We start from the raw sequence: 25,062 nt of genomic DNA on the forward strand, positions 1-25,062 counted from the left end.
GGGCAGTTCATATTACGACATAAAAATAATTGGCTCTGTACACAGCAAACATGTTGGGGGGGAGCAATCACCGTCAATTTTGAAATAAATGTACATCTGTGAACATTCTAGGTTTTTATGCTGTACAACAAAATGCAAGCTTAGAGCCACGAGGCTCAGACCTGCATAGAGTGGCAGCTCATTCTTTTCATAAGTTCAACACCAAGGGAAGCATACATTTCTAACTTTCCGTCAGGTTGAGGCATTCCAAGTGGCAAGAGTAAAGAGGTTACTGGCATCAATTATGATAAAAATGTTCAGGTAACAAAAAGTGAAAGGTTTGATAATGGAACTAGAAAGGCTTCAAGTGTATAAAGTAAAATTGCACATAGAATTTAAAGCAACTATTGAAAAAAAGATGGAATATTGAAATAGTCTTGTCTGGGTTATTTGAATGAATAAGAGATTTGACTTATTGACTAGGGCTTTGTCATCTTTCAGGATATGCTCTCAACCTTTAACAACAGACATTGGAGAGGAGCGCAGCATTTATGGGTCCTCAAAGATGTACCGCAAGCTGACAATGGCGCTTCGGGGGCAATTGTTGAATTGCCTTCCCCTGGAATCGGGCACGGCCAAATTATTTCAGCCATTTTGACAATGTGTCTCAGGTGCATGTTCCTTCATCATCTTGTTGACGCCATGCTACCTAATAATTGCCGCAGGTCTCTGGAAATCCTGTCAGGTTATCGTGTCAGCCACATAGTTGCGTCTCCAGTATGTGGTGGGGGGCAGAGTATGAGCTCAGCACCAATTGCCATAAAGTTCAAATGATCCATACTAAGTGCAGCCACTGCGGCAGTGTCAAAAAGGACACCGCGTCTACAGCATGTGGAGGGGTGGATAATCCTTTTGCAGCGATCTCAGTTCGCAGCTAGAACTAAGCATCCACTTTGCCAAAGGACTGCCAGGAGCGCCCAGCAGATAGAGTACTGTGGCCTCCATTCTTACTACACTCTCTTGTCTATGTTGCACCGCCAGTTCCAAACCACAGAAGGCACCTGCCTTTCTGCATGGTTGCAGTGGTGTTACGCAGTGTCAGCCCAGGTGAAGGAGTCAGTGCCCACGTCCTGCCAGGGGCGGCCTTAGGCATGTGCAAGCTGTGCACCTGCACAGGGCCGCCAAACCCCAGGGCCGCCACGAGGAATCGGATACAATACATATTCGTGACGGCCCCTGGCAGGGATTTGGCGGCCCCCTCTTCCGGGGCCCCCTACCTACGCTCCTTGCACAGGGCCACCATGAGCCTAGAGCCGCCCCTGGTCCTGCAATGTCAGTATTCAAGCGTGCTGCCTGGGGATCCTGTGGGTCACACTCGGCCTTGCCCTTCTGGCCGATCCTCACTGTTCGGGCTCTTTCCAGGGCGGCAGTTGTTTCAGTATCCGACAGGTTCATTTTTGAACTGGGCACTGCCATCCGCTTCTTGGCCGATTTCTCCACTGGTGTGTATCCTCTGCTCCATCAGTAGCCTGACAAGCATGCACCACTGAGGTCAGATCTGGTCCACAGAAGATTATCATCAGCTGCGGCTCCTCCACTATGGAGGAGGTGTGTTCTCCCCTCACCCCCGACCAGCACCCTCAAAAACATGAAAAATAAAGCAATAATAAAATGGGTTTTACGCCATTTTATTATTGTTTTATTTTTCTTGTGCCAAGTCTTGGGGACGGGGCCAAGGGGTGACAGTACTGCAGGGGTAGTGGTGGGCACGGTTATCAGTGCACATGATAGTTTGGCCGGCTGTCTCAGGTCGGCCAAACCATCATGCGCACTGAAGTTCTCTCCAACCCAAACTGGTTGCTGGGTTGGAGAGAGCAGGCACAGGCTCCCACTCTGTCTGGGAGTGCAAATTCACGATGTTCAGGCCAATCCTGGCACCACTCTCATACATTAGAGCAGCGTCAGGATAGGCCGCAAGGCAGTCTGGGAGCCTGTGCTTGCCTGCAGTGGAGAAAAGAGGAAGAGAAGAGCGCGATGCAGAAGGTCGGCAGGTAAGTTCTTTTTTGTTGCTTTTATTTGTCACTGTCATCCTCCCGACTCACCTCTTTATCCTGACACAAGCCGCTACTGGATATCATAGAGGCAGTATGTTGTCAGGAACATGGCAGCTGCAAAGGAACAGTGTCAGAGTCCGTGCCAAGCCCTCTTACCTCAGTAATTTGACAACTTTGGGTTTCTTGGGGCAGGCTGGGACACCATTCTTGTTTCTCAATATTCAGAAGAATTACAATATTTAGAAGATTTATTACACTACAGCTTTTTAGGTGGACTGATACAAGATAATATAGTATTCCTTATGGTAAAATCTACAAAGCATTTAGCAGTCAGAAGAGTAACTTGGATCCAAAATAGCTGAAATGTACTGTCCTGGGCCAAAGTCGTGATTCACAGGATAAGAAAGACAAAAGATTCAATAATGCTTACATCATTCAAACTTTTCACCAGAAATCAATCTATAAATTAAATGCAAGCAGTGAGAAATGCATATATGAATATACACTACCACCTTTTTTAGTAACTTTTTCGGATTGCTTTATGATATGTTCATAGCATGAATGCCCACCTTTTCCATAGCTGTAACCTCTTCATATTTTAGGGAGTCATACTAGCTTGTTGGGTTCTTTTTCCCCAAGTTGAATGATTTTTCAAATTTCTACTTAACAATAATCTAAATCTTTTAGAGTATGTTAATGAGGGATAAAAAAATCTAACACTCATTAGTAATACTGTATTACCAAATGGAGTTTCCAAATGTTAGCAAGTATGCTCCAGTTTAACAAAAATACATATTTATTTTACCATGCCATGTACTGTAGTGCACAGTACGTACCTGCTGCAGTCACTGCATGCATATTCTTTTGAGCTTTTTCTGGTTTTAATTGTCGCTTCGATGTCTTGGTGACCAAGACCATGGCTCTGATTTTTCCTCCGCCTTTTCCTCTTGAAGATATTTTGCATCGGATGATCACACTTGTGATGCTTGTTCAGTTGGCGTCTGCATTTAAAAGTCTGACCACAAAGGGAGCACATGAAGGAAGTAGATATGCTATGTTTGGCCATATGTTCTTTCAGTTCAGCACTAAAGGGAGAAAAGTAAAGAAACACTAAGAAAAGTTGCACTTTACACGTCAACAAAAGTTTAGACAAAATTAGAGTGCAATCACCTGACAAGAAGAGCTGCTGGCGGCAAACTGTTTGATGCACTGACCTAAGCGGCCAAGGGTATACCCAGAAGTGCTCACTTGCTCGCATTGCCACAAGATCCAAGCTATACCTCACTGACAAGGCCTAAAAAGGCCAAAATCGATCAGGGGTTTCTTGTGTTCCTTCTGGGGGGGGCTTGCATGGCATTTCGAGGTGGACTGCTCCCATCAGTACTGATCGGCATAAGGAGGGTCTCTCTCTAAAGGAGTACCATGAGTGAAAATGATAGGTTAGAATGCTACCCTGAGCGATTACCAGTGCTTTGATTATCTGAAACCCTTCATTCAATTTTCTTTGAAGCAAATACATTTCAGATTAGCTGGTGTTATCTAATTTCTCAAAAGAATTGTTTTGTTTTTTTTAAGTATATCCACTAAAACTTGTGGACTGTGTTCGTAAAAAAAAAAACACAAAAAATGTAAGTATGAATTTTTTTTGTAAACTTCTCATAAAACCACAATGCACTTCTAAAGACGCACAAATAGGGGCACACTAAAAACACATTCATTGAGAGTGAGTCCATACATTTTATTAAGAAAAGACTCCATATGCCACAATTCTCTTCTCTCCCAGCCACCACAAACAATGGTCTATTGTTGTATCCAACAGAGAAAATGTAAAATAAAACTCTAATGATACAACTAACTTTATTCAAAGCTACTCAAATTCAGGAAATGTTTGTTGTAAAACGTTTTTCGAACTGGAAGGAATTTGTTTTATATCACATCTGCACTACTGAACTGTTGAACCGTCTCTATTGGCTCCTCTTTCCTCCTCACTCAGGTATATACACACACTCTTACCCTAGACCAGAGGTCTTCACATTTTTTGCTCTGATCCCTCTTAAGCAAAATGTTTTGGAGTTGGGCCCTCCTCCAACACTATATGGGATGGATTTGGGGAGAATGAGGGATGATTGTAGATGGCGGTGATCATGAGATCATTTCAGGGATTCTTTTCCGTAGCTCGTAATCTACACTAAATGTGGCACTTATAAAAAAGAAACGCCATCAAGTAAAAACAGAATTGACCAAAAACACCCCTCCCCATTACTGGGGTGCTGTAGGCCCCAATACAACTCGACCTGCCTCACTAATGATGGCCGTAGCCCTGAGAAGCAGGCTATCTCCTCTTCTTTCACTCCTTCCCCACCATATCTGACCATCACTTCTATCTCAAAACAAGCTCGGTCTCTTTCCAAGGAAAAAAAATGAGCTACTGATTGTTGCCCCTCTTTTTGCTCCAAGGGCGTCATTAGCCCTAATGTTAACAAGGAAAATTAGCCCCCATGCCCACTTTGTATAGTAAAACATTTACTATTGTGATGCAGTGGGCCCCTGGGCACAAGTGTCCCTGCATCTGCTTCACAAATGATAGCTACTACCTTGCTGTAGCCTCTGAACTTTGTTAACAACATGGCCATCCATCTCACTCCATCCCTTTCCCTCCCAGCTCTCATCATCCTTTTCCCAATCATCTCTCTGATGTCCAAATCAAGTTGTCTCTTCTGCTTCACTTTTACCCTTTCTTATGCCATTCTGCCAAGACTGCAAGAAACTCTGGTACACCACGGTTGCCCTGGACCTCTAATGCAACTGCAGCACCAATGATACCTACAGCTCTGCAAAACAGGCAGTCTACTCTGTCAACTCAACTGTTCCATCACTTTTAGGTCAGAGACCCAAAGCAGGTTTTCAGATGCTTTATGTAAAATAAAAATAATAAATAAACACATTTAGACTCCTCTGTTGCTTGGGACCCGTTCCGTGAGAGTCAATGGTGACCTAGGCCCTAATGCTAGCACCGCCACATTCTTATTCATAGTAGGACTGACATAACTGGATTCCAGGGGCCACTCACAGTGGTGGAGGGGGGCTCCGGTGCTGTGAAGTAGAGAGAGTGAACTAGAGAACTAAGAAGAAAAGTGCCTTCTCACCAGGGTGCCGGATACCTGAAAGAAATATAAATGTGTGCAATTGGTTAATCACCAAATCTAAAGGCTGTTTTGGAGCAAGTAAAGGTTTTAATTAATGTAGTCACTTGAAGCTTCATGGTGAAAATGAGTTATTCTTTTTAAAGGTAATATATGTGTCCATTAACCCTGTTGCTGCTAGGCATTTTCCCCACAGAATTCTAAGCCCTTTTCTGGTGATTTGGGGTAGTTTGCACTTAGGCCTTCATAATGTGTTTTTTCACATAAGGTATCCATACCAAATTTGTGTCCTTCTTTCCATTATCCAAAGGATTCCAAAGGCACCCAGGGTTTGTGAATTCCCCTGGAGGGGACTGAGAAAATTTCCAAAGCATAGCTATGTTTTGTTTTTGGGGGGGAAATAGGAAAAAAACTCTCCGCTAAAAATGTGTATGTTTTTCTCCCAAAAATGGCATAAATTAAAGGTTTGCTGCACTAAAATCACCAGATTGCCAGCTTTCAGGAACACGCAGAGCTAAATCAAAAAAACTATTTTTTTACCACAGTTTTGGCATTTTTTAAAGAGGTAGTCCATTTAACCAATTTTTTGTGCTTTCGGTCTGCTTTCAGCTTGTGGTGGAAACCACTACGAAGCCCATGGGTGATCCGAAAATCTGATTTCTGAAAGTAGACAAAATTCTGAATTCAGCAAAGGGTCCTTGGTATAGATCCCTCAAGGTTTTCCCAAAGAAACTAACCGATCAAATGACATTTTCTGGAGATGGTAGGAAAGAAACTTCCATTTGTGACACACTCATTTGCAATTTCTTGTCACGATGGGCAATTTACAAAAGCAATATTTCATTATATCCACTAGACCTTTCTTGACGTGTGGATATATAGGGTTTGTAGGTTTTTCAAGAACTTGAGTTACCCAGAACCAACAACTGAGCTGCACCTTACTATGGTTTCTCATTGTGTACCAAGTATAGAGCAAGTCATATGCTAAAATATAGAGAGAAAAATGGGTATCAAGGAAACCTATGTATTTCTGAACTAGACACCAAATACAGAGTTTAGGAGCAGTGGTTATTTGTACATATTTGAATTGGTGGGTATCCATACTAGCATGTGATTCAGAGGGCATTTCTCAAGATTTCTCCTTTCTTACACACTGGCTTACATTTGGAAGGCACAAATGGAGAGAAATACAGTTGGTATTAACAAATGTTCTACAATTCTGTGTCCGCCCCAAGTCTCTCGATAGAAATGGCACTTCTACATGTGTGGGTAGGCCTAGTGCCCGTGACAGGACAGGCCCCAAAGCAAGCCCCAAAACGCGACATGGACACATCACATTTTTTCAACTGAAAAAGGACACTTTTTTTGTAATGTGGGTAGCTGTGAATTTTGTTCCCTAGCTCAGCCGGCACATTGTTAAACCTAGCAAACCTGTATGTTTTTTAAAACTAGATACCCAGGGAATCCAGAGTGGGGAGATTTGCGTGGCTCACATTAGGGTTTCTTACTCAAAAGCCCCTGCAAACTTCAAACCTTAACAAAAAAAAACACATTTTCATTACATCTCTGAGAAGGAAAGTTCCGGAATCTGAGGAGAGCCAAATATTTTCTACCACCTAGCATTCCCCCACGACTCCAGATAAAAAAGATGTCTCACCTGTATGGGTAGGCCTAGGGCCTGTGACAGCAAAGGCCCCAAAACGCAACATGGACACATCACATTTTTCCACTGAAAACTGACCGTTTTTTTGCAGTGTTGGTAGATCTGGAATGTGGGCCCTCGACAGGCACGCATCAAATCTAGGGCAATGGGAGACCCGCAGGGCAACTTTCATTGGCCTAGGTTTGATGTGTGCCCGTTGGAGCCACTATGCCCAGTCATAAAAGTTGGATACCATTTTTATCAGACCAAATGGGTGAATAGTGCTGGGAGCAATTTTGGGCATCTATTAGGTTTCCAGAACTTTACATCACAGAAATGAAAGACAAATGTGTGAATTGAGTGAATGTTTGAGATTTGCATGGCATTATGGGTGATAAAATGTTGTGGGATCCACACAAGGCACAGCACCCTGGGTTCATCTAGATGTCTAGTTTTTAGAAATGCAAAAAGAACAATGTCATACATTCAGCCCAGTACAGAGATCTGCACCTAAATCCATCATTTATTTGCTCCCCATGCCTTTCCAGGTTGAACTTAGCCACATGCAAATCAGACTTGACCCTGCTCCCTATGGAAACAGTCCAGCCCGAACTGCCAGGCCAGGGTTTTGTAGGTTTCCCCAAATAGCTGCAGAACCCGGGCCCAAACAGCAGAGCAATCCCTGTTGCCAATTTCTCCTCATCGCAATTCAGGGCTTTTTTTGCATCAAAGGTGCTAGAACCAGCCACACAAGTGAGGTAGCATTTCTATCGGGACAAATGAACACATGCCAAGTGGTAGGAATATTGGGGATTCCTGTGGTTTCAGGAAGTTTACGTTACAGAAATGCAAGGAGAATATGTAACTTTAGTTAAAGTTTCAGATTTGCACAGCATTTTGGGTAATAAAATGTCTTGGGATTCTCACAGGGCACACCATCTTATACTGCCCCAGGTGTCTAGTTTTCTAAAATAACTGGGTTTGATAGGTTTTACCAGTTGGCAGCTGACCTGAGCCCAAATTGTGCACACATTCAGCCTAGAAACAGGAAGATATTGGGACTTAGGCCCACTCTGATACCTGTATGTAAAAAAACAAAAGAATCACAATTTCCCTCTTTCCATAGGGATGGGGATGCTTTAGTCCCTAGAGGGGGAAAAAATACTCTAAGGCCCATTCTGGAATAGGAGTATTGTCTTGATGCCCACATAGGTCACCCTAGCCTTGTGTTTGTTTTTGCGCCATGTTGAAATCCCTGGAGTCTAGTGGCCTTACTGTCCCCTCCCCGAAGGCAGATTTTGGGTAAACACCCTCAATCCATCCCAGAGAGGTAGATAGACTGATGCACCTGTTCTGGAGTGAGAGCGCGGTGCGATAACTGGCTGAGGTGCCATCACTAGATTTGTGTTACTATTTGGGCCTATTTTTCCCCTGGTGATCAGGTGGCCTTTTTGTCCCCCTAGGGCAAATTTTGGGTAAACACTCAATATGCCCACGAGGGGGGCACACAGACTGATGTACCTATTGTGACATGGGAGTGTGAGGTGATGCCTGTATGAGCCGCCCCACATCCTTTTTTGGCACCAAAAAACAGAAAGAAGGCAGGGGTGTCCTCACCCACGCATTATGCCGTACTCTCACCACAGAAGAGGTGCATCAGCCTTTCTGCCCCCTAGGAGTGAATTGAGGGTGTTTACCCAAACTCGGTCCCCCAGGGAACAGACAGGCCACTAGACATCTGGGGAAACATACTCCAAAAAATAAAAAAGGGATGGGGCGACTCACCCAGGCATTGTGCCATTTTCCCACCCCAGAACAGGTGCCTCAGTTTTTCTGCTCTCTTGGGGGGATTGAGGGTGTTTAACTCAAATCTGTCTCCGCTTACAGAAAGGCACCAAGGAATAACTACGCTCAACAGCTTTTTCTGACCCCGTGGGACAGTTATGGGCATTTATGGGTAAACATCCTCCAACCCTTTTTTTATATAGCACAGAAAAATCTCCCTGGTGTCTAGCAGGCATTTTGCTCACCCAGCAGCGGATTGTAGCTAAAAACTCATATCTGCCCCTGGGAGGGGGCAGAAAGATGGTTAGGGTAATTTTAGGAGGTAGGCTCGACTCAATGTCTGTGCAGGACACCGCAGCTACTGACAATTTAAAAAAATCACCCTGGTGTCTAGTAGATTTTCTGTCCCCTACCCAAATGGGGGCAGATTAGAGGAAACTACCTTTCTGTCCTTGGAGGGGCAGAAAGACTAGTATTTTGGAGGTGGGCGTGAGGGCTGGGTCCAGTTTCTGAGCAGGCTGTCCTCGACAGCAATAAAATAATATTTTTCCTGGTGTATAGTGGGCTTTCTGTCCTCCCTGGGGAGGGCCGGGGGTGTAGATTGCAGGTAAGGACCTCCTATTTGCCCCTGGGGGGGGCAGAAAGACATTGTGGCTGGGGTTGGGGTGGCACTAGCTCACTGCCAGGAGAGGGCTGCTTCCCTCCTCCAAAACTACTCCCTGGTCTCTAGTGGGCTGTCTATCCCACTGGCGGGGCCAGATTGGAGGAAAATACCTCCCATCTGCCACCAAGGGTGGTGGCAGAAAGACTGTTGCAGGTGAATCGGAGGAGTGGGGACTAGGACCGAAGCCTGTGTGGGCAACCCTTACCCATTTATATACAGAAACAATCCCTGGTGTCTAGTGTACTTTTTGCCCCCGCACCTCCTCCACGGGCAGATTGGAGGTAATTGCCTCCAATTTGTCCCCAGGGGGGCAGAAACAATTTTGGGGATGGGTGGAGGGGGAGCATTAGCCCATTGCCATAAATAGTCTTGTGTCTAGTAGGCAGATCCCTGCTTGGGGATCACCCTCCTGCAGTGATCCCCAAGCAGGGATCCCCCAGAGAAAGGTACCATTGGAAAGGGGAGATTCTCCCCTTTCCAATGATACCTCCTCTTTTCAGATAGGTGCTCAGGGGCATATCTCAGCCGATTGGCTAATTTTACTTTTACTTTCTCTGCAATTACATCATTGCAGATTTTTTTAAAAACAACCTTGGGGAAGCTCTTACTCAGCAGCTGCTCGCACCAGAGGGATTTCTGGTGCTGGAACCATCCTCAGCACCTGAACACTGTTGTGGAGGACGGCTCCAGCATGTCCTAAGCCCCAAAGAGGTTAAAAGGAGTGCACCCAATTAATGGACACATATAAAAAAATGTGCCTCCAGATACAGGCTGAGGGCCTGATACGCAAAGGGCCTCCGCACTCGTGGTGGAGAAGGCCCCTCAGTCATGGTGGAATCTCCGTACGCGGGGCAGAATCTCCACAATGAGAATTTTCATTGCTGAGGTTTTGCCCAAGTGACTGTGGGGCCTCAGCCACATATGCGGAGGCCCTTTGTGAATCAGGTCCTGAATGCTTATCACTAAAATGTATATTTTTAAAGCACTTATTTAACCTTAAACGTTATTTTGCAGTAACCGGTTTTATACCATGTAATACAATTTTAAAATAATGGCAGCCACAGTGCTTTCTGTCACAGACTGGGACCTCGTAGCACTATAAATAAACAAGTCACTATTTCTCACTGCACCAATCAGGATTTCATTCTGTGACTCTCTGGTCACACACAAATACATCTGTCATGATCACATTAGCTAACTGAGGTTTCAAAAGGAAAAAGACTTTATTTCCCTTTGATTAGTTTAACTTACATTTATTTTGAAGTATGTGCGTGTAACTCTGACCCATGCCACTCAGTAGTACAGTCCTCACACTCTTTTTATGGACATTAACAGCTGCATGTCAGTGAAGACAGCCTGGAAACGCGCCTTTCGCGCTTTCAGGCTATCTTCATATACATGTAAGTGAAGACTCATTTGCGCCCCCCTGAGAACACATACACAGACCCCCAAGGGGCCGTGCTCCACTGTTTGAAGACCTCTGCTCTAGACCAACCCTTGCATTATAGTGTATAATTGTGTATAATATGAACTGACTATTGTGTTATCCTAATCACATTTCCGCCAGGAGTGGCTTCTCCGCTATGGCGGAGAAGCATCGCTCCGCTTCTGAAATGCAGCAGTCAGAAGAAAAAATAAAATGACAATAAAACTATTTTACTGTCGTTTTATTTTAACTTCCAGTCCACAGAGTCGAGGGCAGGGCCAGGCCACAGTATCACACAGCAGAGTGAGGAGGAGTGGTAGGCACTAAAAGTGCGCATGTCAGTTTGGCCGGCCGTTCATGGCCGGCCAAACCGACATACGCACTTGGATATCTCCAGGCTGTTCCTAGGAGATATCCTAGTGCTCAGGGACGCAGGCTCCCAGGACCTGCTGGAGTGTAAAACCGGCCTACTCCGCCCAATCCCAGTGCTACTCTCAAGCTGGGAGAATCGCTGGTATTGGGTGGGGTCTGGGATCCTGTGCCTATGGGAATTGTAGTGCCGAGACCGGAGCAGAGGAGCAACGCGGCACCGGAACAGGAGATCACTGTGGCCGGCAGGAAAAGTACATTAATATTTTTATTATTATAAGGGTTTTTTTTCCCGCCCCCCCTCCCCCACACCTCGGGTTGGCAGTAGCCACTCCTGATTTCCACTCTGTGCTCTTCTCCGCTCCTCCTCCAATATACAAATAGTGTATTTGGATAATATTCATATAAAGATACAATATAAAGGAAAATGTCCTCTTTGCACTTTTACTATTAAGAATTGGACTATTCGGAAACAATTCCCCATGCCGTGTAAGAGTACATAAAAGAGTATACCTGTGTTACAACTTCCCGTACTCATAAACTCTTAAGTGAATCGGTCCCATTGAGTAGGAACCCAGAACACTTTTATACAGAGAGAATTTTACATAGCTCTATCCACAGGCAACACACACTAAATGTATGTGTTTTTCTTTTAGAATTTAGATATTCGGAACAAGTAACTACATTGGACTGACAGGAGAGGTTGATTTAGTCCTTCCTACCTATTTATTAAAAGTAAAACCAGAGATACATGCAAAGCAGTGGATTCAGCTAGGCAACTAGTTGATGGACATGGATAGGGTAAGGACTTGGATAGCTGTGTTCTCAAAGCACTGCAGCCCCTTTTCCAGTGACATGACTTGCACTGGCAGAGCATTCTCTATAAAGGGTGCCACTTTACAACCATTGCCCCGCACTACTGCCTCGTGGCTGAGTTTCTGCCCCATGGTGGAGTGCACTTGGGGTTGCAAGAGAAGAAAACAGAACAATGTCTGCATTTCTGGAGCAGTTGGCACAAACAGGAGCATGTGGATGACCAGCTGCGGCCTGACTACTTTGATATGCTGCCACGACAGACCCTAGGGGCCGCTGATATCTCTGTCGCCACAGGGTGCGTCTTGAGGTTGGGGGTTTTGGTGGCCAGGGACATCTTAAAGATTTTGGGGGCCCTGAGGCAAACATATTTTGAGGACCCCTGTTCAGAATAGTTTTGAATTATGATTTAATTTCAGATCTTTCGTGCCCTGTTTGGCCAGGTCACTGACAGTTCACAAGCACACTGGTCCAAAATCTAAATGTGTTTACATCTGATATTCAGGGATATTGAATAGTGTTTTCAATATTGTAATACAGCAGCAGTTCACTAGTATTACTAGAAATAATCTCTGTGACACTCTACCATTGCTCATATGTGATGTCCTGTTTTGATCTAAAAGATTTTTTTTTATGGATGTTGCATGAAACAAACACAATATTTCTCTGCAAAATGTCTGTAATAGACTATTACACATTACCCACATTAAAAATAGATTGAAGGAAAACAGCATTTAAGACTATCTGTTTAAGAATTATTCAAGAATTTTTAAGAATTTAAGAATTATTCATTATTCAATTATTAGAGCGGTCAACCTCAGAACTGGAGAACAGGGTTCGAGTCTAAGCAGGTACGCTCAACATCCTGTGATTTTGGGCAAATCACTTAATCTCCCCGTGCTTCACAAAAAATGAATGTGTCCGTCTGTAAAGCAACTGGTGCTCAGGGCAAGACTTACTGCAGACCAGAGCTGGCTCTATCAGGGGTTCCCCTGAAAGGCTGAGGCCCTGGGCCAGAGCCCACTTTGCCCATGCCTTTAAACATTTCAGTTGGTGGCTCCTCTGTCTGAAACTTGTGGGGGCAGGCAGCAGCGTTCAGAGCCTTAACGATTCCCACACAGATCAATGAATGGAGCCAGCATATGGCTATTCAGTGTACGTGGTAGACTCAAGGACAGGGGTCAACACATTTTTCTGTAATGAGAGCTACTTCCGATCAGTGAAAATCATTGTGAGCTGCTGAAGGCTAAACAGGTTGTGCAATGTTTCCAGACACTGCCAAGCCCAGCTTCACTTACTTTAAGCCTAATGTACAAAGAGCCAGATACTATGGGTTCAACAAAATACTTTGACTTAGAGCACTATGACAGGACTGCCATGTGTGGCAGTAAGATTGTGGCCTTTGGAGATGTATAAACGTAAGTGCATATAAATGGGATTATTTGTATGGTTGACTGAGAGCCTGTGGCGTATGTACTTGCAGCACAGGGCACATATTTTGCTATATGTGTCACTGTTACATGTATAACACAAACATACAATCATTTTTTTAAATGGCAGAAATTGAAAATGTAGAAAAATGTTCTGCAAAATATAATATGGAGCATTTTTTTCTGCACTTTAAATGTCTCTTTAAAAAAAAAAAGGTTGTATTTGTCAGTTATACTTATAGCACAGTGTCTACTGGAAGCAAGAGAGCAAGAGACCTGCAGTTTGTAAAACTTTGAAATGGCAGAAAAATAAAATGAAGAGCTACCTTAATTAATAAGGCAACTTTTCATTTAAATGTTCTATTAAAAAGCATTCCGAAACATCATTGAGTTAAACACCACATTGCTTCAGTTGTTCACCTCTGTGCCCCTGTCCCAGCCTGTACCATAAATTAGGGCAACGTATTCTGCTCCTCCAGGGGAGTTTCTGGAATTTTGCCCACTGAAAACCTCCACGAAGTGGCCCAGCGCTTTCCCTCTCGCGTGGGTTGCCAGCGTTAATTTGGTGAGCATGAGCGAGAAAAATCATACGCTAGACCACCTCCAGTCGAGATTTCTCAATGCGGGCGGGGGAGTTTTTTTCAGCATGTCATGGAGTTTGACGTAGCAGAACTCAGCGTACGTAATCCGCCCAGGCCTATCATAAATCTCACTGAGCACTCCTTCCAGTCTGCAGGGTGATGATAATAATGTAAAATAAACACAGGCTTCCTCAACTTTTAAAGGAATTTATGACCTTGTGCCTATTTAAAAATTAAATCAGGGCTGTGAGCTACTCTGAAGGAAGCTTGACTGGTTAGAGACACCTGCTCAAGGATTTCTCAAGCCAGCGAGGCAGGATCGGCCTTCTGCAGGGGGCTGTTCTGCTTTAAACAAGTATTCTTCTCAGACACAGGAAAAGAGCAATCAGGAAAGCCAAAATGTGGTTGTCACAGAACAATGAATGCCAATCGTGGATACGCAGTTTTTCAAGCATGAGAGAATTCATTTTTCTGTGACAGCCATATTTTAGCTTTCTTGCTGTTTCACTGTAGTGAAAGGTGCCAAATGACAAAAGATAATGACTGTAGCACTCAAATGGACTTTAGAACTTCACCACACTAAATCATAACGAAGTCACTGCTCTCAATGGTATCTTGTGGGCTAAAGATAATGGCCACAAACCTACTTTAAAACAAGCATTTACAATGCAATGGTCTCGGCATTGGTAAAGTTAGAGCTATTGGCATTGCTCATGACATTATTTTTGTTTATGTTTTTTGTTTTTAAAACATTTAAAGAAACGGCATTGTCATGAGCAATGGCAATAGCTCTAACTTTAACAATGCAGAGACCGTTGCATTGTAAATGCTTGTTGCCTTCTGCTACTGAAACCATGTTATGTTGCCCAAAGGACTCTGTGCACTTTACCCCTGCTAACCAGGGTTAAGATTTTTGAATGCCTATTCTCACCAGTTACCAAAGAGGCACTTTCATTTAAAAGCCACACCTACTAGCATGGATGATGCTTATTTTTCATTAACATCCTAAAATGTGAGTCCACGCAACCAACTGCATATGTTTCTAATCAATGCAAAGTGTGGAATAGGGACAGGGTTAGTGAATGGGTATGGAGGGCAGGGCTCTTTAGCCACGCGGCACCTTGCCTCCATGCATTCAAAGTTTCGGTACTGCGATGTATCTGATCTCATCTGTGATGTCATAATGTTACTCGAAATGTCATCGATTATGTTATTTGATATGACATAAATCCTAACATATGGGAGATCCCAGCAGTACATGGTAGAGGCAGGAGTTACCATTGTCAGCTTAATATTATCAGTTTGAAAGCATTCTGGTGCTTGTAGTTGTAAATTGTGTTTATTTAGCGCTTGCTCCTATAATTCCATTTTAAATTCAAACCTACATGTCCCCGAATTTAAATGATAAACAAGACTCAGCCTCTGCACCACGGTTTTGCTTGGACAAACTGTCACTAAGAGTCACACGTGAGTATCAGGCGTCACATGCAGGCAGACTGCACACTGAGACCTGTCACACACATGCCAACAGCAGACTTGGCCGCTCTGCTGGTGACGTTCAGGGGGCCCCTACCCTCGGTACTGCCCTCACTCTCAGCGGCACGGCCTCCCCCAGCCCCCTGCCCCGTACCTGAAGTCCTTGTCGCTGGAGCCCATCTTCTCCAAGAGCCCACAGAGCTGATAGGACGTGCCGCTCATGTTGAGGCCGGAACGGGGAACCGAGGCGCGGGCCTGGGGGCTGGGACGTAGCGGCCGCTTCAATCGGAGCCTCGCACCGCCGGGTTACATGTAGGGCAGGCGCCCGTCACCAGCGACCCTGTCCTGCAGGAAGATGCGCATGCGCGCCACAGACACCGGCGCCACCACGCGGCGGCCCCGACCGCGCGCACCCAGGAGGCCTGCCAAGCGCCGTTAATTAACATTTTTAGATGATTCGTTAGTGAGAGTTTATGTCCTTGTATAGGGGAAGCTAGCTGCAGCTGTCACTAGCGCACATCTGGTTCTCTCATGCATGATGTGCGTTACAATACGATACTTCTTCGTTGGCATGACTAATAAGGTAGTGTTCCGCTATGTTATTTAGTTAATACATAGCGAGGCATTCACCTGAGAAAAACGACGTTATACGTGTGTGCGCGGGAGCAACGCCGGGGCACCACCGCCTTTCTCCGAGGCACAGCAGAAAATGCCTCGGAGAAAGGGAGTGTCCTTTTCGGATTGGGGGGCGTGTTTTGCTGTTGTCTCCTCCCTGAGACTTCTCGCAAAAAACACGCCCCCCGATCCGAAAAGGACGGGGCTTCAACGGAGTGACTGGACCTCTTCTCCAGTGGCTGGCCAGCATTTAAGAGGCCAGCCAATGGAGAACAGGAGAGAAGAGGGGCGGGTGCAAGCCCCTCTTCTCAAAGTCACTCCAACTCATTAAATCTCGGAGCGAGACTGCGCAAGCGCAGCCTTTCGCAGCCGAGACCTAAAAAGCGATGGTGGATTACTTGAATTACTTTCCACTGGTGATTACTATATGGCCCAATCCACCATCGAACCTAGACAGAAAACAGCAAGAAGAGAAGGTTGATTTACATAGGGTAGGTGCCTGCCGGAGGTGTCATGGTGACCTAAAGAACAATGGACTGGAATGCGCCCAGACTAATTACCAGAGCCTGATGTTAATTCAGGCATTCCACCCATTGTTTGTTGACCTCACTGCGACCGACAGGTAGGCCCAAACGTGGTACCTGTGCTTGCTACCTATGCCATAGGACTCAAGCTGCACCCCACAGACAAGGCCCAAACAGGTCGAAACCGGTCTGGGATTGTTCTTGTTCCCCTCTAGAGGGAACCTGCCCTTTCACCAAATACTCCTAAATCCTGATCTTGTATCTTACAAAGGCATTGTGGATATAAAGCAATTGTTTTCTGATTTTTTTTTAATTGCTGCATGCTTTATTCAATTGTTTAGTCAGTACTCAAAGTGCAAGCCAGACCTAGTAGCTTTACCAATGCTTGTTAGTACAAGTGTTGTGCGCACTGCTCCAGTATCTTTCTCCCTGCTTACATGCATGGAGAAAACATGTAGAAGACATGCCTAAAACATGCACAGGGTTCTTCTCAGTGGGCTCCTTTTCATGTTTGTATCTGGAAGAGTGGAGCAGTCATAGGGAAAGGTTTGCAAACTGCAGAATGCTACACCAGAAACAACTGTGCCAAATGAAAACACACAAACATCACTTGTGCCAGGCTAGTACTAAATTGTGTGGTTGGTGTAACATACAGTTTTTGGCGAATACTGGTGTTTTGTTCGGCCCTTTGCTCCTATACAAAACATGCTATCAGCCCCCATGACAAAGCAGCTCATGGGATACGGGCAGGACCGGACTGGCACAAGCGGGCACTGGGAATTTTCCCGGTAGGCAGGAGGGTTGGGGGCCAGTTTTGTGACCGCGGTAGCAATATCAGCCCCCTGTAAGAAAAGCAGGAGCAGTGCTTTGTGGCCAACAACAGCCCCCCCACTCCTTCCCCCCTGCCCCCCACTCCCAAGGTCGGTGGAGCAGCAACCTGCCAGGGCTGGTTGCTGTTCCCAGTCCGGCCCTGGATATGTGGCATGAAATACTTAGCGCACAGAATTATCTTTGGCAGTGTTACTGAGTGGCTGCCTTTGGACTTACTCCATGTTGCTTAGAGTGCAGAACACGATTCTGTACCTGTACCACTCAGGTGTTGGTATGAGCAGGCCTTGGGGCTTGGTATGAACTTTTTTATGTGCTGTGTGCAATTTTTGATGCCTTCTGAAAAGTGTCAGCTGGTGTAGGGAACAGAATCTGAGGCTCCGTCGAGAATGGGTATTTTGTTGGCTAGAGGTATTGCACCAGGGCATATGGTTTATCCGCCTTGCTGATTTCAATGTTTTAACAGTGATGAACACAGTGGACCTGATTACTAGTTGGTCGGTATATTCCTACCTCTGCCTAAACTCCTTTTTACGCAATGGTCGGAATTGCGAGTTCTTAGGTATTTAATGCATCCGATAATTATTGGATGCGTTAAGTACCTCAAATTTATTTAAATATCTGCAGGTCAAACCTGCCATAATTTAACAGGGGAAAAGCAAATGGAATTTACCCTATCATGCGCAATTTGGAGCCTTAAACCCCAAAATACGCGTTATTCCCCACCAACTCGTAATAGGTGTTATTTACCACACCCAAGAAATAAAGTACCCCATGGTATCGTTATTTATCAGGTGCGCTAATGAACACCTAAACCCGTAATCAGGGCCTTAATGTCTTTGCCCAGCGCTTAACAGAGAGAATGAATGCTGGCGGATTACGACTTGGCTGCCACTTAGCTTGATTTGAGGGACTGAGCACACGGAGTTTATTTTGTAAGGGCTCAAAGTGCTACTTTGTACAGCCTTGTAAAACGTGAACATGTACACCACACTAGTAGGTGGGCTGGAGCTAGTCTGCACAGGGCAGTCTTGTCATGTTCCTGGAAGCTGAGGCATGTGGGGGATAACACAGCCATGCACACACCATCACCAACGGGAACAAATGTTTGCCTTTTGAGACATACTCAGTGGTATTCTCTGCCATGCACAACACTCACTTCCTATTCCTTGTTACAAGTAGCCTGTAACAATAGCAATCTGCACTGCCTTGTTATATCCCTGCAGCCCTTTACGTTAGTTTCAAAGGCTTGCACTACCTTACGCACACCACTCCCAGTAATCACTGCATCCTAGCAAGACTACATACATTAAAAAAACACAATGCTCATTTTGGGACGGAAAAGCCCCCTCCATGGTGACAAATGTGCACCCTTGTCCTGAGTTCCCCAGCTGAATGGATGTCCGGTGCCCTGGTACTGATTTTTGGTCATTGGCGATCAAGGATCATGGGTGTGCAACATGACCTAGGCCTGTTGCATGACAATGAGGCCTTGTTAGACAGGAAGGGGAGCACCAGGTGCTACCCTCATACTGGTAGAGGGCGACTGCCCTTCCCAGTAATTAAGTGCCACGCGTGGCAGCATACCCATTTTGTGTTTAATAGCGCTCAGTGTGACCAGGCCTGTGTCATTGGAGTGTTACCTGCTAGGCCACTCACATAAAGTTGCGCCCTCCCCCCACCACAATTATTCTTCCCTTCCCCACCTCTTACAGCCCCTTCTCTCTCCATCCTTGCCCCACAGGAAAGTCAGTGCTCTCATTTACCACCTGCTCAGAGGAGGTGGTACCTGGGAGCGTTAAACCAGAGTAGGGAATACCATATGGAATTCTGCACAATAATTCCATGTCCGCACGGTTATTCCCCATTCTGAGGGGTTTAACTTGTAATCTCTAATTCCATACAGAGAACCGGCCGGTATCAGTAATTCCGGCGGCTGGGATCACTGCAAGGAATGTCACCTAACTGGTGATCAGGGCCAGTGTGGTAGCAAATTTGAACTCTACAGAATCTCCAACTATACTAAATTGAACACGGAGGGAAATTTCATTCGAGGGTAGGAAAGCATTATTAGCCGTTCCATTTTTTGCACTTCTTGTCAGAAGATTCGCTGCACCACTAACCTCCTACTACTGAAATATACAACCTGCTGGCTAAGCAAGCGATCACCATGCTCGAAAGCTCAGACTGGCCAAGTGAGAAGAACATTAACAACCAATCGATCATGTTCAGGTAAGTGTGACAGGGAAAATCGATGTATGCGTTTAGTGACTGTACGCAAGCATTTTACAAACTAATGCACTTGGGGGTCAATTGACATCCAATTTAGGCACTTAAACATTTAAATTGCATTTAGGGTTGCACAGCAAGATAATACTAGAAGCAATTCAGAGTTTGTTAATTTATTTTATATTTTAAAATTGCAAAGTTCCTGGTCCAGCGCGTTACATTAATACATTAAAACCAGACACTCTTCTTTGGTCCCTTTCGTTTTCAGAGATAACATTGTTCAGAGGTGACGAAACTAGGTACAAGAACAAGAAGTTCAGAGGAGGGTCCACAACTCAACTGCTTAAGCTGCACCCAGGGAAATATAACTTTAAGCACCTACAGTCTCTAGCAATATGTTGTACAATATGTTGTATCTTACACATTTACAAATATGTATATATGTGTCTGCAGTATTGATTGTGCCACCCACTAAAGTAGCCCTTTAAACATGTCCCTGGCCTGCCTTTGCAGAGCCTGCATGTGCAGTTTAAACTGCCATTTTGACCTGGGAAAATAAACCTTTTGCCAGGTCCAAACCTTCCTTTTTTACATATAAGTCACCCATAAGGTAGGCCCTGGACAACCCAGAGGGCAGGGCACAATGTCTTTAAAAGATAGGGCATGTACTTTTAAGTGTTAGATGTCCTTGTAGTGAAAAACTTTCAGATTCGTTTTTCACAACTGTAGTCTCCTGTGGGATAACATAGGGATTTCCTTATTACATTTTATAAGTGTAATTGTCAATAGTGAAGATATAGACTTTTCAAGTTTGGTGCCCCTGGAATCACAATTTAAAATCCAAAATTTATGATGAAGTCGGATTTTAAATTGGAATGCTGGAAATGACACTTTTAGAAAGTTATTTTTTTCATACTTCAGCCATTTGCTGCATGTCACCTGTCTCTGATACACGTCTAGGGAGAGTGACATCCGAGCTTTGCGTATTCCCCCTGGACAGCCGCACACAATGGGAGTCTAGGTGTGACTTGATGGGCCCTCCTAGGAGGATGGGAGGGAGGTGCTGAACCCAGCCTCACTCACACCTGAATAGGCAGTGTCCTGTCTCCATACAAAGGGTTGCATACCCCACTGCAGTGAGTATGGAACCAGGGCAGGAAGGAAGGACTTCTGTGCACTTCAAAGACCTGTCTTTTAAGTCTCCCCCACTTCAAAGGCACAACTGGGTATAAGTACTGGACCTCAGACACAACCGCTTCAGTTCACTTCTGAAACTGTGAAGACTGTCAGGAAGAAGAACAGCTGTGCTGCTGAACGACTGACACCAAGCTGGACTACTGCTTTGCTGGACTACTGCCCTGCTGTTCCCCTGCCTGGTGAGAAAGACTGGACCTGCATCACTTGTACCCAGAGTGACTCCAGAGTTTAATTGGCTTGCCGCCTGATCTGAAGCCTCAGGGGCATAAAAGACTTCCAACATAAATGCTTCTGCACCCAGAGTCTGTCATTTGTGAGTCTGCCCTGCCAAGTGGTGGACCTGGACCCATGGAAGTGAGGTCTAAGGTGCTTACTTTAGCGAAACCCACACATCCTCTGTCAAACCTGCGCAAGGGCGCAGTTGTATGGATCAGAACTTGCACATTGCTCCTGTTGTGTGGACTGGAATTGGTGCATCGCTCTTGTTGAATGGATCGGAACCAGCACATCGCTTCTGTTGTTTGATCAGAACTGGTGCATCACTTTCACTGCGTGGATCGACCCAAGGCATCACCTTCAGAACCACCACTGCACCAGGGCTCCACGACAACACCGAATCTCCGCATCGCAGCTCTGTGCTCATCGGAGCAGACGCATTGTCGCTGCTCTGCGGATCAGGACCTGAGCATCTTCCCTGATGCGTGGATCGACACCGATGCATCGCTTCGGCTGCATCCTGTATCTTCAACATCCACACAGCCAGGATTAAGGTACTTTTATTCAGTAGACCTCACTGGGTCCCTGTATGCGGCTCGCGATCCATCGTGGTCAGCCAGAACTTTTGACTGTGTCCCGGTCCGGCGCGACTTGATATCCTAAGTAAGTGCTTATTGTTTCTAAGTGCTATTTTACAGTTTGTTCTTTGAAAATTAAGCTCTCAGGTTCTGCTTATTGGATTTTTGTCTTTTTGGTCTTGTTTTATTTATTAAATTAAGTTATATTTTTCTAACCTGTTGTGGATTTTTTGTGTGGTGTTTTCACTGTTTTACGGTTTGAAGCGTTCCACAAATGCTTTACACATTGACTCTAAGTTAAGCCTGACTGCTCTGTGCCAAGCTACAAGAGGGCAAACACAGGTTAATTTAGGGTTTGCCTGCTTGTTTCCCTGTCTAGGATTATGGTTGCTGCCTGAATTGGACTCAGACCCAAGATACCCAAAGTCGAATTTCTAATATTGGTGATCAGGAGTGAGGATAGGACTTGCATTTGTGTAGTGCCATACAGTAACTTGGTGTATACTACCCATCCATATCCAAGACCAATTCAAATTTTCAATTCTCCCTAATTTACTTTTTTGATTTTTCCTCAAAATCATGTATGTGGCTGCTGGTTCTACCAGGGGAAACATGGAATTGGACCTGGTCAACCAGGACACCTATGCAGTGGCCCAGCTCAGAGACTTTTGCAAGGAGATTGGATTTCTGCCAAGAGTGCCACCAGGAAGGAAGAGTTACAAAAGGCAATGAGTGCCTGGGCAGAAGCCCGCTCGGAGGAGGATCACCACACAACTGAAGATGATGGATTGGGGAAGCCTGGGAATGGCTCTTCTGAGGAACCACCTGCAGTGGCTGAGGGTGAAAACCCTGAAGTTGAGCTCCCTGTCAGAGCAGGAAGCAGTTTCTCTTCCCACGCTCTATCTCCAGAGGAACTAAGAGAGAGGTGGGAGGAGAAAGTATTCAAGTTGCAGATGGCCAAATTAAAAAAAATGGAAGCCAAGGAGAAAACGGATGAAATGGCATGGGAGGCAAAGAAGGCTGAGGCAGAGAGAGCTTTAGCAGAGAATAAACGTTTACTGGTTCATGAACTGAGTCTGAATGAGTTGGATATCTAGGCGAGACAAGGAAGATTCCAGCAGTGATGGCGACAGCATATATGCAGCACCAGAAGGGGAAAAAGGGTTTGCATACCCAAAGATTTGGTGCCCAGTTATGTGGTGGGAGAAGATATTAATAAATGGATTTCTGCTTATGAAGTTGCAGTGACGTTCACAGAGTTCCTGAGGAGCACAGGGGGGCCTATGGAAACCCATGCATACAATGGGGAGGGACACACTGCTCATGTTAGAGGTTGGGGGACAAACCAAGTATACCCCCTTGAAGGCCATTTTAATTGCCAAATGTGGGCTGACCCCTCAAAAATATGTCAAAGATTCAGGGACAGCCAGAAGCTCCCCGACCAATCCTGGGAAGATTTTGTGGACTACAGTAAGGCACTGAATGTTTGGGCAGCAATGTTAGTGATTTTAATGGGTTATACCATCTAATCATGAGAGAGGACATACTATCTGTTTTCCTGAGTTGCACCATCTTCTAGTAGACAGTAAGCTGACTCACCACAGAAAGCTTGCTGAGAAGGCAGACCTCTGGGCTAGCACAAGAGTGTCCAAAATGTTATCTGGGGTGAGACTCCCACAAAAGTGGTAAGGGTTCCCAACAGAAGAAAAGATGGGGGGGGGGGAATTAAAGGTAAGGAGTACTCAAAAGGCCCCCCAAATAATTCTCAGGGGGAGCAGTGGAAAGAAGTCCCAATCTGATCATAAGACAGGGTCTTCTTTGAACATAAGACAGGGAGATTTGTACCCCAGTGTACTGAGTGCTACAATTATGGGCACTCCAAGGGCAACCCCAAACGTCCCAAGAGGGCACAGCCTCACAACGGTGGGCAGACACCTAGGTTGGTGAGTACAGCGCTTCCAAAGGAGGTTGTCCCAGTTAGCTTTGGGGGCCAGACCGAGGTTACTCTAGTTTCCCTGCTGGATAAAGAGACAGTGCCTAAAGCCCACATGCCTGAAAAAACTTCAAAGTATAGTCAGTGGGTTACCATTAATGGGCAACAGGTGGAGGCTCTGCGAGATAAAGGAGCCAGCATGACTACTGTCAAGTGTCGGCTGGTATCTGCAGAGCAGCTTCTACCCAACACATTCCACCAAGTCGTAGTCGCCGACAATCGAGATATCAATCAACCAGAGGCTCTGGTTCCCTTTGAGTTTGGGGGGGAGCGAGGGGCGTGTCTCAATTCTTCTGAATGTTGCTGTCAGCCCTGCCATGCCTATTGATTGTTTACTAGGCAACGACCTAGAACATACAGCCTGGAGGGAGGTATAGCTCAGGTCTCACTAGGAGATGATGGGATTGAATGACCACATGGTCCATGGCTGCCCAGGAAGGGAGTCGAGGGCCTCTGGAGGCCAGAACAATGGCCCAGACAGCTGCAAAGGAGACGGGCAAGGGGCATGGAAAACCAGCCCCGGACATTGGCACAGTGGAGGTTGATGGGGTTCCTGAGGAGGAGGCCCCCAAGCCAACCAGGGAAGACATTGCCACCCTAAGTGACCTCCCTGATCTTGCTGACTGGCAAGGAGGGATCATGCAGAGTGCAGAAAGAGTTTCCAATTCTTAAGGGCAGCAGGTGAAGCCTAATCTACTGGGAGAACAATCTCCCGTTTTGTGATTCTAAGGCTCCTGGTGCCAAGGCAATCCATGTGCTGGTAGTCCCCCAGTGTTACAGGATCTTCCTACTGGGTTTGGCTTGCAACATCTCTCTGGCAGGACATTTAAGGCAAGACAAGACCTTCGCCAGACTTGTCTCTCACCTTTATTGGCCCATAATGAAGACAGTCTCAGATGCATTCTGCAGGTCCTGTCCCACCGGCCAGGCCAGTGGGAAATCAGGTAAAAAGCAAAAAGCTCCCCTGGTTCCATTGCCAGTCATTGGCATCCCCTTTGAAAGGGAGGGACTTGAGGTCATTGGACCCTTAGACCACATGACAGCCTTAGGCAACCTGTTTTTCCTGGTCTAGGTGGACCAAGCCATCTGCTACCCAGAGGCCATGCCTCTGAGGTCAGTGGCTGCACCTGTGGTGGCTAGAGCTCTGATGGGGTTCCCCAAGGAGGTAGTGTCTACCAGAGGCACTAACTTCATGTCGGCGAACATAAAGTCCATATGGGATGAGTGTGGTGTAACCTACTAGTTCACCACACCCTATCATCCCCAATCCAATGGTATTGTAGAATGATTGAACAAGACCTTGATGGGCATGATCATTGGCCTGCCTGAGCCGATGAGGCATAAGTGGGACGTCCTCTTGCCAGGTCTTCTCTTTGCCTACAGGAAGGCACCACAGAAAGGTGTAGGGTTCAACCCCTTTGAACTCATGTATGGCCACCCTGTTAGAGGACCTAAAAGCTTCGTCAAGGAGGGGTGGGAGCAAGCTCCTAGAAAGCCCCCCGGGATGTGGTCAGCTACAT

General features: G+C 45.7%; 1 protein-coding gene across 6 annotated transcripts in view; it reads right to left on the bottom strand.

Moving 5' to 3' along the window:
- The window catches only part of LOC146822994 (uncharacterized), a 291,184-nt gene that overhangs the window by 94,601 nt on the left and 171,521 nt on the right, over positions 1-25,062 (bottom strand). For all 6 annotated transcript variants that reach the window (XM_085607181.1, XM_085607177.1, XM_085607180.1 and 3 more), the window contains one exon: positions 2,870-3,118. In XM_085607181.1, the coding sequence (XP_085463307.1) occupies positions 2,870-3,118 (249 nt within the window). The remainder of the gene's footprint in view (positions 1-2,869; positions 3,119-25,062) is intronic.

Source organism: Triturus cristatus, chromosome 5_2 (genome assembly GCF_964204655.1).
Source record: "Triturus cristatus chromosome 5_2, aTriCri1.1, whole genome shotgun sequence".
Taxonomy (NCBI): Eukaryota; Metazoa; Chordata; class Amphibia; order Caudata; family Salamandridae; genus Triturus; species Triturus cristatus.